General features: G+C 47.6%; 1 protein-coding gene across 1 annotated transcript in view; it reads left to right on the top strand.

The window, feature by feature from the left end:
* CCDC191 (coiled-coil domain containing 191) overlaps positions 1 to 16792 on the top strand; it is a 64813-nt gene that overhangs the window by 17679 nt on the left and 30342 nt on the right. Inside the window, exons 5-6 of the mRNA XM_078882421.1 lie at positions 13366 to 13652; positions 15739 to 15928. Coding sequence (XP_078738547.1) covers positions 13366 to 13652; positions 15739 to 15928 — 477 coding nt within the window. The remainder of the gene's footprint in view (positions 1 to 13365; positions 13653 to 15738; positions 15929 to 16792) is intronic.

The raw sequence follows: 16792 nt of genomic DNA, 5'->3' as shown, positions 1-16792 counted from the left end.
ACTGGTTGAGGGTGGGAGGAGCCAAGGTAGGCCCTGGATATTGGCTCCTCCCACCCTCAACCAGTATATATACTGGTTGAGGGTGGGAGGAGCCAAGGTAGGCCCTGGATATTGGCTCCTCCCACCCTCAACCAGTATATATACTGGTTGAGGGTGGGAGGAGCCAAGGTAGGCCCTGGATATTGGCTCCTCCCACCCTCAACCAGTATATATACTGGTTGAGGGTGGGAGGAGCCAAGGTAGGCCCTGAATATTGGCTCCTCCCACCCTCAACCAGTATATATACTGGTTGAGGGTGGGAGGAGCCAAGGTAGGCCCTGGATATTGGCTCCTCCCACCCTCAACCAGTACGCTGTTATTTTTATTTTTATATTTATTTTTATTTTATTAATTTAAATTACAAAATTTTACCTACGTGACTTTACCGAAAAAACACAAGAACATGAAATATTCCGATCCCTGATTTCATTTTCGGACGTCGCTTTTCTTCAACTTTCAATCTTCCGAAACTTCTTTTTCTCATTGTAGAATATTCAATTAAACTCTCCCAGGCAATTTCATTTCCACTTTCGACTTGAGTTCTAGCGCATATCGTATTAAATGTATTTTGAAAACCCCCTTGTCTTGTTCTGAAAACCCCCGTGTCTTCTCCCATCAATCATCCGCGTCTCGTCTTACGACCCACGTGCCCAAGTTGTAAACTGTCCGCCGCGGTGGCTAAGAGATGTTAACTCCCTCGGCTGGTGTGCAGGAGGTCGTGGGTTCGATCACGACCCTGACAATGCCTGCTGCTGTATATTTGGAGTTTGCGTGTCTCTCTCATCATCATCACGGTGGCTAGGAGATGTTAACTCCCTCGCCTGGTGTACAGGAGGTCGTGGGTTCGATCACGACCCTGACACCTGCTGTATATTTGTAGTCTGCGTGTCTCTATCATCATCATCACGGTGGCTAGGAGATGTTAACTCCATCGCCTGGTATACAGGAGGTCGTGGGTTTGATCACGACCACCGAAGCCTGCTGCTGTATATTTGGAGTCTGCGTGTCTCTCTCTCTCTCCCCGTGGTCGCGTGAATTTTTCTACGGTCCTCCGGTTTTTTTCGCCCTCCACGTTTTAGAAACATGCGTTTAGGGTGCAATACATTACCACGTGATGATGATGATGAACCGCCCACTTCATTGAGCTATCATTTGTGGTGTCCAAGTTGCTTTTGAAAAAAAGCAACGTTGCTTCCATTGGGGGCCTTGCCTGGTATCGATAAAACAAAATAGTTTAAAAAGTTAGTTCAACTACATACTCTTTGGTTCTTTCGGTAAAGTCACGTGGGTAGAAAAACTAAAAGATCGCGACGTTTCGATCGCAACGCAAGCAATCGTCATCAGGTGGATGTATAATCGATGGTCAACTGCATAGAAAATAATTGAAAGGGTATACGAGGCATTTGAAAAGCGCAAAAGAGATTTCCCCCAACCCCCCCGTGCCTTATAACCACGGCCCGGGCGCGAGAAATCGTGGTGGACACAAAAAAAAGAGGGCAAAAGAGAGTGATTAGCAGAAAGAAAAAAAATGATTCTCACGACGTTTCGGCTACAACGCAAGTAGCCGTCTTCAGGTGAAGAATGAGACACTGCCAAGCTAGGAGCTTATATATAAGCTGGGTTGGAGGTGGAAGAAGAAGAGCGCCTTAACAAAAGAAAGTGCATATCAAGAGGAATTTAGCATATTCATGGGAAATGCGTAGGAGGTGGGCGGGGGGGGTTTCAGAGTCATATTATGCCCATGCATTATGCAGGATCAGCAGCACCAATGGGAGGGGGTAGGGGGTAGCATCCCTTCTACGTGACTTTACCGAAAAAACCAAGAAGATGAATCCCTGCAGTCACGAAAGCTTTAAATCGAAAAAATAAATGAATGAAAATTTACAGAGACAGTTTCATAATCAACGTTTTTGGGTTTAGATCGCGTTATTTATAAATGTGTCGTAACCCTCCACCACCCGACACGGCCAATCAGTAAAAAAGTGTCACGTTGACAAAAGACAAAATAGTTCACTGCTTTAGCCCACCGGTGTGTTGAAGCGTGAAACCACAACATTTACAATTTGAGTTGTACGACGTTTCACTGGTAATTGCATCCAGCATCATCGGGCAATTCGCCAGATCTAAACCCAACAACGTTGATGATGAATAATATTGGTCGCGAAAGCCTGCTACGTGTTGAAGAGACAGTTTCTTTGAAAAAAAAACGGTGTTTTTATCGTCACGGGAAGGCGAGTGGTCGTGGTTGCTAGTCATAATTGGTGATGGGCTAGAGGTAGTGGAGTGGTGGGGTCAATGTGGGAACTCGCATCTCTGTTTTCCCCAAGACGTCTGTTCAAAACTAGCCCCAGAGGGGGCTTTTTAGAGCTCCCTATCGTGTTGGCCCCTTCAGCGAGCAGTGGCACCAGCGGGCAAAGTCACGTAGAAGGGAAGTAATAAAATAATTAAAATAAAACATAATATTTTATATAATATTTTATTGTGTTTTTATTTTTACTATTATAGTAATAAAATAATAAAAATAAAACATAATATTTTATATAATATTTTATGATGTTTTATTTTTATAATTTTATTACTTCCCTTCTACGTGACTTTACCGAAAGAACCAAGAAGATGAATCCCTGCAGTCACGAAAGTTTTAAATCGAAATTTTATTATGTTTCATTTTTATTATTTTATTACTTCCCTTCTACGTGACTTTACCGAAAGAACCAAGAAGATGAATCCCTGCAGTCACGAAAGTTTTAAATCGAAATTTTATTATGTTTTATTTTTATTATTTTATTACTTCCCTTCTACGTGACTTTACCGAAAGAACCAAGAAGATGAGTATGAATCCTTGCAGTCACGAAAACTTCAAATCTAGAACGAATGCCCTCTACGGGAGGATTTTCACTTATCTGTTAGAGATTTTAACAGACAACGAGACAAGATGCCGTGACTTTACCGAAAAAACACCCCAAAGTGTATGAATCAGAGGTCGCAAACGGGTTTTGATTCCTTACCTGTACCCGTCCGCACCAGGGTCGCAAACGGGTACCCGTACCCGGCCGTACCCTACCCGTACCCATTCCCGGCCGGGTATCGGGTAGGGTACGGGTATCGGGTACCTGATTGCGACCTCTGGGATGAAGCCATGTTGCAGGCGCGGGTGGGTTGATTCTAGGAACTTGAATTGTGAGAAGAGACAAGACGTTGGGAAATGAGTGACAAACGGTGACTCACCAGTGACTCACAGCCTACCCGTACCCGTACCCGGCCGCACCAGGGTCGCAAACGGGTCGCAGCCGTGTGTCGGGTAGGGTACGGGTATCGGGTACCCGGTTGCGACCTCTGCTATGAATCCTTGCAGTCACGAAAACTTCAAATCTAGAATGCAATTGACGATTTTATAAGTGCCGTAGCCTGCGGTGGTTTTCTAATATCGGAAAGGGAAGAGGGTTTCTGGACGGCCACGGAAGCCGCACCTGAAAGCGCCGCGCGGCGATGCGGTGACCACCGTTCTTCGTTCGAGCGTGTACCACAATGTCCACTGGCAAAGTGATTTACCAAAATATCAATGAGCTGCCCTTAGGAGCAAATTGCATTGGGGATCAATTGACCCGTGCGGTTGAATGCATCGCAGACTTATTGAGCACTTTCCTCATTGCATGAATGGTGGGGGCGGGGGTCGGGACGGTTTGGATCGCTCTCTTCTTACGTGATCAGCTCATGGATTCATCCTTTTGGATTTAATTATTTCGCCAACGATTGCTCCGTCACAATTAAAGAGGGGCGCCACGGTGGCTAGGAGATGTTGACTACCTCGCCTGGTGTGCAGGAGGTCGTGGGATTGATCCAGAACCTGACTCCTGCTGCTGTATATTTGGAGTTTGCGTGTCTCTCTCTCTCTCATCATCATGGTGGCTAGGAGATGTTAACTACCTTGCCTGGTCTACAGGAGGTCGTGGGTTCGATCCCAACCCTGACGCCTGCTGCTGTATATTTGGAGTTTGCGTGTCTCTCTCATCATCATCACGGTGGCTAGGAGATGTTAACTACCTCGCCTGGTCTACAGGAGGACGTGGGTTCGATCCAGACCCTGACGCCTGCTGCTGTGTATTTGGAGTTTGCGTGTCTCTCTCTCATCATCATCATCACGGTGGCTAGGAGATGGTAACTACCTCGCCTGGTGTACAGGAGGTCGTGGGTTCGAACCCAACCCTGACGCCTGCTGCTGTGTATTTGGTATTTGCGTGTCTCTCTCTCTCTCGCTGTGGTCGCGTGGATTTTTCCCTGGGTCCTCCGGCTTTTCCCCTCCACATTTACAATCAACATCAACACATTTAGGGTATCTTGGCTGCTATAAATTTCCACGTGGTGATGATAATAAGCCCATAAAAACAAAGTTTTTCACTCTAAATCCTTTATATGCGTGGCGGCTAGAGTCCTCTCGTCCTCTGGCTTGAGATGGCTGCCACCTATGGGTCAGATGATTGCCTGCCACCATTAAGCAATTGGTAATTAAATATAATATTTTATTTCCTAAAATGTTGAAAATTTTGGGGAAAAAAAATTCACGAAAATTAATTGTCACGCACAACGAGTCTGTGTGCAAAATGTCAGCTCGATTGGATCACGGGAAGTGGGTTATAAAACGACCGAAATATTTGCACGGTCGTAAGCAAGCAAGCAAGCAAGTGAAATTAATATAAAGGATTTAAAACATAGTTTAGTTCAAAAATAGTTGATAATTATAATGGGATTGTGGTGTAGACTTAAACGGGCCGATTTCTTCGTTCTGATTATCGTTTGTGCTTTTCGTTTTGGTGCCATTTCTTCATTTGCTTAAGAATTTTTTTGTTTTATTTTGCTCGGCGCAATCGGGGGTTTGTCATTTTGCTTGGCAGTTGCTGTTGAATGGATCTTGGTTACCCTCATATCAGTGACATGCGGTGAGATCAATGTCTGAGGAGGCACTGACTAGTATCAGAGCCATATTTACACACATATGAACCCGATAGAGGTGGCTTAAATTCACCATTCAATTGGCAGGTAGCACAACGACTATTGGTCAGGCCCACCGTACATTTCATATTTCATATCAGCATTCTTTACAACACACGCGTGCAGGTAAGTCACGTATTCGATTCAGGTTTTATAGGCGAATGCAGTTCCACTATTCATACTCATTGAACACAAATGAAAATCTTCTTGGTTCTTTCGGTAAAGTCACGTAGAAGGGAAGTCATAAAATAAAAAAGATAAAACATAATAAAATAATTCTCACGACGTTTCGGCCACAACGCAAGCAGCCGTCCTCAGGTGAAGACCAGGTCTGTCCAACCCAGCTTAAATATACGCTCCAAGCGTGGTGTTGTTTCATTCAGACGCTGTCTCCCCGACAGACCTGGTCTTCACCTGAGGACGGCTGCTTGCGTTGTGGCCGAAACGTCGTGAGAATTATTTTATTATGTTTTATTTTTATTATTTTATTACTTCCCTTCTACGTGATGACTTTACCGAAAGAACCAAGAATAAAAAGTCAATTTACCTTGCGTATTGTGATAGGCTCTGCAGTTTAGTGTCGTCGAAATGTTGTGACATTTCATCAAATTTTGTTGCAATCGACCAAACCAAGGAAAGTTAGCTCACCGAAATGATCAAACCTAGCTTTCACTTGAACACCCGATATTGTCCAGAATCATCTTCTTGGTTCTTTCGGTAAAGTCACGTAGAAGGGAAGTAATAAAATAATAAAAGATAACATTACGTTTTTTTTATTTTCATTATTTTATTATTTCCCTTCTACGTGACTTTACCGAAAGAACCAAGAAGATGAATCCCTTCAGTCACGAAAGCTTTAAATCGAAATTGTCCAGAATTTTATGAAACACTCTTTTCCTCTCATCCCTGATCGGCTGCTTACTTGGAGCATTGTCTGCCAGGCCAAGTGTGACGCATTTCTGCTCGAATCGATCACAGAAACTGTCTAACTCTTGTGTCTGGCGTTCCGCAACTCCCATCGTGTCACGGATTCGTGCCCAGCAGAATCCAATGTCCATTACTTTATTGCGTAGCACATGACAGAGTGCATCGGTTTCTTTGAAAAAGCCCTCATATGCCATTACGTGGAAGCAGATTGATGATTTTCACAGCCTCAGATCATATCCGGCGGGCATCATCAGGGTGTCATTGTCCCAACCATCTGGATTTTTTGCTCGTAATCCGGAACACAGCACGCAAATCAGATTGGTACGGGCTGATCGTCTGAACTAGCCTAGGATTTGAGCTCCATCTCGTGGGCCCTGCTCTTGGTAAACATCACTTCACAACATCGTGGGTGCGCTTGGTCGACTTATTGAAAAACGTCGCAAGTCCCTCAACTGATAATTGTTATTTTACCCTTCTATCTGGCAACAAAACTGACACCTTTTTTTACAAGGAGTCATGTTTACATAGACCACAATACCTGCAGTCATAATGCAAACAAAAACACAACTCTGATAATGTATGCACTGTCCTTGAAGTTGATTGGTCCACACCCGAGACAGCTTTCCTTAGAGCCTAGTCTCACATGGTGTTGGACCAGATGACGCCAAAAGGCGCACAACTCAAAGACAATGCACCATCAGAGTATGAGAGCTCGGGGCAAGCATCTACACTATGGGAACCTCATTTGCCAGTAAAAATATGATAATTGGTTTTTTACCCTTCTAGCGCGGATGATGCAATATACTAAATGAAAGCGTGTTTTTTTTAATCGTTCAACTTTCGTTTTTTAAAAGGGCTCCTTTAAATTTCAATTTAAAGCTTTCGTGACTGCAGGGATTCATCTTCTTGGTTCTTTCGGGAAAGTCACGTAGAAGGGAAATAATGAAATAAAGAAAAAATATTATATAATATTATATTATTATTATACGAAAAGAATGAGTTAACCGAGCGACTGCCGCACAGCATTGTGGGATGGCATTAGCGCGGATGATGCAATGTACGAAATGAAAACGGGGTTTTTTTTTTTAAATCGTTCAACTTTCGTTTTTAAAAGGGCTCCTTTAATTGGAAATGTTTGGTTGAGCTTTGCAGTGGTTAGCCCTGCCAAGTTCCATTCAATTCACGCAGCCCATTAATTCAATTCCCCCTGCACTCCTGGTAATTCCTGTCGGGAAATGTACTAAACGCACGCCCCATCTGCCGTCAAGCGGACACTGGAGACTTGGCTTTAACATGCAGTCGTGGTGCTTTTGCCATCAGTATTATTCACGATAACGGTTCCTTGGGTTGCCGGAAAGGGTAAAAAGCTATTCTTATTTTTTCATAGTCTTTAAAGTTTCACGGACAGTGTTGCGGATGAAGAGCCGTCAGCCCTGGGCGGTCCTACGGATCGTAATTTCGGCAGGGATCTTTGTCCGTCGCGCCCTGCGGGAACCTTTCACCGGAGTCCAGAGGTCGCAAACGGGTTTTGATTCCTTACCCGTACCCGTACCCGGCCGCACCAGGGTCGCAAACGGGTACCCGTACCCGGCCGATACCCGTACCCTACCCGTACCCGGCCGGGTAGGGTAGGGTACGGGTATCGGGTACCTGATTGCGACCTCTGGGATGAAGCCATGTTGCAGGCGCGGGTGGATTGATTCTAGGAACTTGAATTGTGAGAAGAGACAAGACGTTGGGAAATGAGTGACAAACGGCGACTCACCAGTGACTCACGGTCTACCCGTACCCGTACCCGGCCGCACCAGGGTCGCAAAGGGGTACCCGTACCCGGCCAGGTACTGGTAGCCGGGTATCGGGTAGGGTACGGGTATCGGGTACCCGGTTGCGACCTCTGGTGGCCACCACGACCCACTCTCTCACCCACCCACTCTCTCACCCACCCACACACTCACTCTCTCACCCACCCACCCACCCTCTCACACACCCACCCACTTTCTCACCCACCCATTCTCTCACCCACCCACCCACCCACCCTCTCACCCACCCACTCTCTCACCCACCCATCCACCCACACACTCACTCACCCACCCATCCACCCACACACTCACTCACACACACACTCACTCACCAACTCTCTCCCCCACCCACCCTCTCACAAACCGGCCGGGTACGGGTAGCCGGGTATCGGGTAGGGTACGGGTAGCCGGGTATCGGGTAGGGTACGGGTAGCCGGGTATCGGGTAGGGTACGGGTATCGGGTACCCGGTTGCGACCTCTGCCGGAGTCTCAGTGTGGCCAAGGTACCCGCCGGATGCAGTGCTAAATTTCATCCCGGCGGCGATCGACGTCCTGCTAGGGAACCACTCCCGGTGGCGTGACGCACGTACGGTGGTTCTATTCTGATAAAGATCTGCTTAGCTCAGTTGGACTTGCCTGGCGAGTAGGAAAACAAATATAGATACAGTAATCCCTCGCCACTTCGCGGTTCAAGTTTCGCGGCCTCAGTGCATCGCGGATTTTTCGAACTGATTTAAAGGCCTCATTATACCTGTGCAGTAACACCATCATCATCATCATTCATCATCACATTCATCGAACTGCACAGGTCTGTCATCGTCGTCATTGTCATCGTCATTGTCATCGTCGTCGTCGTCGTCATTACTGGAGTCAAGTCTCAAGATACTACTGTCATTGGTGAGTGTAGAACACCATGATACGTATCGTATGAGAGAGAGAGAGAGTGCATGTATAATATTAAGGTTTTATAATTAAATAGATTTAAGTAAAATATATATATCAAGTAGAAATATACATATTTTAAACATTCTGGTACCCACACACACATATACGGACATTCCTAGGGGGGCCAATCCTACTTCGCGGATTTTCACCTATCGCGACGGGGTTCCGGTCCCCATTAACCGCGATAAACGAGGGATCACTGTACATTCAATTGATTTCGATAACGTTGAAGTGTCGTGTAGAACTCATCATTACTGGCCGAGACGGATTTGAGAACCCATTGAAATGGAGAGAAATGACAAATATTTGTTACCGCTCTGACAGTTGAAGGCTTAGTGCGGCCTGGAAGCGTAACACATTCTTCCTGCGGAGGGAGCTGGTAGGAACGTTGGGTTGCTCGGTCAATGGCCTGCAGGGTCAACGGCCAGGGCGTGGCGTATTCCGCAAATATGCCCGACTGTGAGGGCGGGCACAAGCCGGCGTGAGTAGGTGAAACGTTGAGTTTTATAAGGGCACCACGGGGTGAGCAGCCCCTCCCTACCCAGCCCCACCCCTCCCACCCCCCACCCAGCCCCACCCTCCCCACCCAATCCAGCCCCACCCTCCCCACCCAACCCCTCCCCACCCAGCCCCTCCCCACCCTCCCCACCAGCCACTCCCCACCCTCGCCTCCCAACCCAGCCCCACCCTCCCCACCCAGCCCCTCCCCACCCTCCCCTCCCCACCCAGCCCCTCCCTCCCCACCCAGCCCCTCCCTGCACGACGGATGGACACAATAATCCCCTGTGGGCTGGTGTAACCAGGAGGTTCCTACCAGTATTATTGAGTATTACATTTTTCAACTGCATTCCTCATAGAGGAAACACTTGCTAATTGACTGCTTACTATTACATCATTGCAATAGCCTCCTCCTCTGCCTCTGATCTCTGCATCTGATGGGTTCAGTGATGACGTCACCTTGCGCTATTCGACACCAGAAGCAGGTGGATTGCTTCACTATTCTGGCAAATCGCCTGGTGATGCTGATTGATGCAATTACCAGCGAAAATTCACGGCACTCAAATTGTAAATGTTGTGGATTTACTCTCCAACACACCGGTGCGCTGAAGTAGTATACTACACTACACACCAGAGGTGGGACAAAGTCATTGTTATGCAAGTCCAAGTCGAGTCGCAAGTCATCAAATTCATGACTCGAGTCTGACTCGAGTCCAAGTCACATGACTCGAGTCCACACCTCTGCTACACACTACACTATACACTACACTATACACTACACTATACACTACACTATACACTATACTACTATACACTACACTATACACTACACTATACACTACACTATACACTATACTACTATACACTACACTATACACTACACTATACACTACACTATACACTACACTATACACTACACTATACACTACACTACTATACACTACACTATACACTACACTATACACTACACTATACACTACACTATACACTATACTACTATACACTACACTATACACTACACTATACACTACACTATACACTACACTATACACTATACTACTATACACTACACTATACACTACACTATACACTACACTATACACTATACTACTATACACTACACTATACACTACACTATACACTACACTATACACTACACTATACACTACACTACTATACACTACACTATACACTACACTATACACTACACTATACACTATACTACTATACACTACACTATACACTACACTATACACTACACTATACACTACACTATACACTACACTACTATACACTACACTATACACTACACTATACACTACACTATACACTACACTATACACTATACACTACACTATACACTACACTATACACTACACTATACACTACTACACTACACACTACACTACACACTACACTACTACACTACACTATACTATACACTACACTATACACTACACTATACACTACACTATACACTACACTACTATACACTACACTATACACTGCACTATACACTACACTATACACTACACTACTATACACTACACTATACACTACACTATACACTACACTATACACTACACTATACACTACACTACTATACACTACATTATACACTACACTATACACTACACTATACACTATACTATACACTACACTACTATACACTACATTATACACTACGCTATACACTACACTCTACACTACACTATACACTACACTACACACTAAACTATACACTACACTATACACTACTACACACTACACTATACACTACACTATACACTATACACTACACTATACACTACACTATACACTACACTATACACTACACTATACACTACACTATACACTACACTACTATACACTACATTATACACTACACTATACACTACACTCTACACTACACTATACACTACACTACACACTACACTATACACTACACTATACACTACTACACACTACACTATACACTACACTATACACTACACTATACACTACTATACACTACACTATACACTACACTATACACTACACTACTATACACTACATTATACACTACACTATACACTACACTCTACACTACACTATACACTACACTACACTATACACTACACTACTATACACTACATTATACACTACACTATACACTACACTATACACTATACTATACACTACACTACTATACACTACATTATACACTACGCTATACACTACACTCTACACTACACTATACACTACACTACACACTAAACTATACACTACACTATACACTACTACACACTACACTATACACTACACTATACACTATACACTACACTATACACTACACTATACACTACACTATACACTACACTATACACTACACTACTATACACTACATTATACACTACACTATACACTACACTCTACACTACACTATACACTACACTACACACTACACTATACACTACACTATACACTACTACACACTACACTATACACTACACTATACACTACTATACACTACACTATACACTACACTATACACTACACTACTATACACTACATTATACACTACACTATACACTACACTCTACACTACACTATACACTACACTACACACTACACTATACACTACACTATACACTACTACACACTACACTATACACTACACTATACACTACACTATACACTACACTACACACTACACTATACACTACACTATACACTATACACTACACTATACACTACACTATACACTACACTATACACTACACTATACACTACTACACTACACACTACACTACACACTACACTACTACACTACACTATACTATACACTACACTATACACTACACTATACACTACACTATACACTACACTATACACTACACTACTATACACTACACTATACACTGCACTATACACTACACTATACACTACACTACTATACACTACACTATACACTACACTATACACTACACTATACACTACACTACTATACACTACATTATACACTACACTATACACTACACTATACACTATACTATACACTACACTACTATACACTACATTATACACTACGCTATACACTACACTCTACACTACACTATACACTACACTACACACTAAACTATACACTACACTATACACTACTACACACTACACTATACACTACACTATACACTATACACTACACTATACACTACACTATACACTACACTATACACTACACTATACACTACACTACTATACACTACATTATACACTACACTATACACTACACTCTACACTACACTATACACTACACTACACACTACACTATACACTACACTATACACTACTACACACTACACTATACACTACACTATACACTACACTATACACTACTATACACTACACTATACACTACACTATACACTACACTACTATACACTACATTATACACTACACTATACACTACACTCTACACTACACTGTACACTACACTACACACTACACTATACACTACACTATACACTACTACACACTACACTACACTATACACTACACTACACACTACACTATACACTACACTATACACTACTACACACTACACTATACACTACACTACACACTACACTATACACTACACTATACACTACTACACACTACACTATACACTACACTATACACTACTACACACTACACTATACACTACACTATACAGTACACTATACACTACACTATACACTACACTATTTTTTATTTTATTTTTGTGATTTAATGTAGTTGTTTTTATTTTATTTTATTTTTGTGATTTAATTTAATTGTTTTAATTTTTTTATTTTATTTTCGTGATTTAATTTAGTTGTTTTCATTTTTTAATTTTATTTTTGTGATTCAATTTAGCTGTTTTCATTTTTTCTTTTATTTCATTTTCGTGATGCAATTTATTTATTTTAATTAAAAATTTTCCCACCTACGTGACTTCACCGAAAAAACCCAAAAAGTATCGATCCTTGCAGCCACGAAAACTTCAAATCTAGAAATTAAAGCCACCTAACCCAAAAACCCTTCACCATGAATAACATTCACAGTTTGAATAGCCGGGCAGCTGAACGCCAGATTAAAACCCAGGCTTTTGACCGCGCGCCCGGCTCTGCTTCCCCGACCTCCACTCTGCGGACGGGCCCCCTACAGGTGCGGCAGGCCGCTGATCGACGCGCGGCCGAGAGCCGCCGACGACGGGCCGAGGCCTCTGACCGCGCCGCAGCGGACGCGGAGGCACGGAGGGTCCTGGCGCGCGAGGACCGCGAGCGAGCGCTCGGGGCGGAGCGCGAGGAGGCCGACATCCGCAGGGAAGCGGCTCGGCTCCGCTCCGCACTCCGGCAGCAGCAGCAGCAGGAGCTGCAGCAGCGGCAGCAGGAGCTGCAGCAGCAGCAGCAGGAGGAGGAGCAGCGGAGGGTCGAGCAGGAGCCGAGGTCACGGTGAGAGATTGGCGAGGGCACGCGCGTCGGTTCAAGCACGTCGCGTTTGTCGTCTTTGTTTGTTTCTTTCCGTGGTGCGCTCGGGGACTTTTTAACTTTTTTTTCCCACCACGGAAGATGAGCCGTGCAATGCACCCGGCTCACGGATGCAGCCACCGCACCCACGCACCCAGCCCACCCTCCCCACCCAGCCCCTCCCCACCCTCCCCTCCCCACCCAGCCCCTCCCCACCCTACCCTCCCCACCCAGCCCCACCCTCCCCACCCAGCCCCTCCCCACCCTCCCCTCCCCACCCAGCCCCACCCCACCCTCCCCTCCCCACCCAGCCCCTCCCCACCCTCCCCTCCCCACCCAGCCCCACCCTCCCCACCCTCCCCTCCCCACCCAGCCCCACCCTCCCCACCCTCCCCTCCCCACCCAGCCCCTCCCCAGCCCCACCCTCCCCACCCAGCCCCTCCCCTCCCCACCCAGCCCCTCCCTCCCCACCCAGCCCCTCCCCGCCCTCCCCACCCTCCCCTCCCCTCCCCACCCAGCCCCTCCCTCCCCACCCAGCCCCACCCCACCCTCCCCTCCCCACCCAGCCCCTCCCTCCCGCCCGGCGCGGTTTAATTCCCCAGCGGTTTAATATCACGGCGGTGAAGGGGGGGGGGTGGTGAGAACCGCTAAAGCCGCGAGTGCGATCCCTGCCGAAAGAGTTACGCTTTGGTTTTATTCAATTTTTTTTTTGCTCTCGCGAGCGCACGCCCGCTATTCCGTCGCGCTCAGCGGTTAGGCCGGGAGGAGGTGGGGGGGGGGGGACGGCGATTCGTGCCCGACGGCGCGGCCGTTACAAATTAATGTTCCCGTTTCGCTCAAATTGGGTTTTTCCATTAGCGGAGGTGCACGTTACCCCCTCTTGTTTACCGACCGCCGGCTCAACATTCCCCGACGCGCCCTCGTGCCCAGCGGTCAATCCCTGCGCTCAGCGCGTGCTCAAAGCCGATTCCACACTTTCACTACGACCCACGCACACGCGTGTGAGCGTGTGTGTGTCTGTGTGTGTGTGTCTGTGTGTGTGCGTGTGGACGTGTGTGTGTCTGTGTGTGTGTCTGTGTGTGTGTGTGTGGACGTGTGTGTGTCTGTGTGTGTGTCTGTGTGTCTGTGTGTGTCTGTGGGTCTGTGTGTGTGTGTGTCTGTCTGTGTGTGTCTGTGGGTGTGTCTGTGTGTGTGTCTCTGTGTGGTGTGTCTGTGTGTGTGTCTGTGTTTGTGTATGTCTGTGTGTGTCTGTGGGTGTGTGTGTGTGTGTCTGTGTGTGTGTGTCTGTGTGTGTGTGTCTGTGTGTGTGTGTGTGTGTGTGTCTGTGTGTGTCTGTGTGTGCGTGTCTCTCTGTGTGTGTGTGTCTGTGTGTGTCTGTGTGTGTGTGTGTCTGTGTGTGTCTGTGGGTGTGTGTGTGTGTGTCTGTGTGTGTGTGTCTGTGTGTGTGTGTCTGTGTGTGTGTCTGTGTGTGTGTGTGTCTGTGTGTGTCTGTGTGTGCGTGTCTCTCTGTGTGTGTGTGTCTGTGTGTGTCTGTGTGTGTGTGTGTCTGTGTGTGTCTGTGTGTGTCTCTGTGTGTGTGTCTGTGTGTGTGTCTGTGTGTGTCTGTGTGTCTGCCAGTCAACTCAGTCAACACGTGGCACCACCTGGGTCTGCCCGTAACCTCCTGCACCTAACCTAGCACAGTAGGAGACATAGGTGGTGCATCTGCCAGTCATCTCAGTCAGTCAACCCATGGCACCACGTGGGTCTGTCCCGTGACCTCCCGCCAGCAGCGAGCCTTCCACACTCCATTCGAAGGCCTCAAAGTGCACCTAGCGTGGCGCGAGCGATGTGGTGACGTCACCGCCGCTTGGTGCCCGATTTGGGTGGCGGGCCGTCGATTCTGCGGTGTGTGAACCCACGTGTGCGGTGAGTGGCGGCCACTCCGGCGAGCCAACATCAACGGTCAGTATCTGAGCCGGCAATATCCGCCCGGCGTGCTCAACGTTTACGCCCCGGTCAACGTCCGGCCGAACTCAATCCGCGGACGCGTCGCCCGACAAACGTCGGCGTTTCGCGAATCTCGCCACAGCGGCAGCAGCACCGGCTGTGGCACCGGCGACGCCGACGGAAGGGAGCGGCGGGAGCGGAGGCGAGGATCCGGCGCTCGCGACACGACGGAGGATCGGTCGCTGAGGGTCCTGGAGCGAGCGGCCCGCGACCGGGAGCAGCTGCGTGGGCAGAGGGAGCTGCAGGCCCGGCTCCACACCGAGAGGCTTAAGGTACACGGGGGGAGGGGGGTGGGGGGGAGGGCGCTGGGGGGGGGGGGGGGGGTGAGGCAGTGGCCGAAAGGGGGTCCGTACCCAGAAGGAAATCGGCAAATTTTCCCTCTCCGGAGCACGAGCCGGAGCCAGTGGATGTTTGTTTTCCTTCCACCGTGGGAGCCGCGCGCTTGCAATGCACAGGGTGGTGGGACGGGCGCAGGTGACGCGGGGTGACACCGCGTGCTCACGGCTTGACCCCGAGCGCGAGTTCAGATGCCTCGTGAGGCCGGTGGCTCGACGTGGCAGATAGGCGGTGGGAAACTACCATTGGATCGCGTGTGTCTGTGAGCCACCCACGCACGCACCCACCAAAGCACGCGTCCGTCCGCCCACCCACCCATCCACCCGGCCAACCACCGACCAACCCAACCACCCAACCACCCACCTACTCATCCACCAACCCACCCACCCACTGAACCACCAATCCACCCACCCACCCAACCACCCACCAAACCACCCACCCACTCACCCACCAAACCACCCACCCACTGAACCACCGATCCACCCACTCAACCACCAACCCACCCACCCAACCACCCACCCACCAAACCACCCATACACTGATCCACCGACCCACCCACCCAACCACCAACCCACCCACCCACTCATCCACCAAGCCACCCACCCACTGAACCACCAACACAGTCACCTAACCGCCAACCTACCCACCCACCCACCCAACCACCAACCCATCCACCCACCCACTGAACCACCAACCCACCCACCCAACCACCAACCCATCCACCCAACCACCCACCCACTCACCCACCAAACCACCCACCCACTGAACCACCAACCCAGTCACCTAACCGCCAACCTACC

The sequence above is a fragment of the Lampetra fluviatilis genome, chromosome 65, assembly GCF_964198595.1.
Source record: "Lampetra fluviatilis chromosome 65, kcLamFluv1.1, whole genome shotgun sequence".
NCBI classification, from domain to species: Eukaryota; Metazoa; Chordata; class Hyperoartia; order Petromyzontiformes; family Petromyzontidae; genus Lampetra; species Lampetra fluviatilis.
Note: the sequence above shows the minus strand (reverse complement) of the source record. Positions and strands in the feature narration are given on the sequence as shown.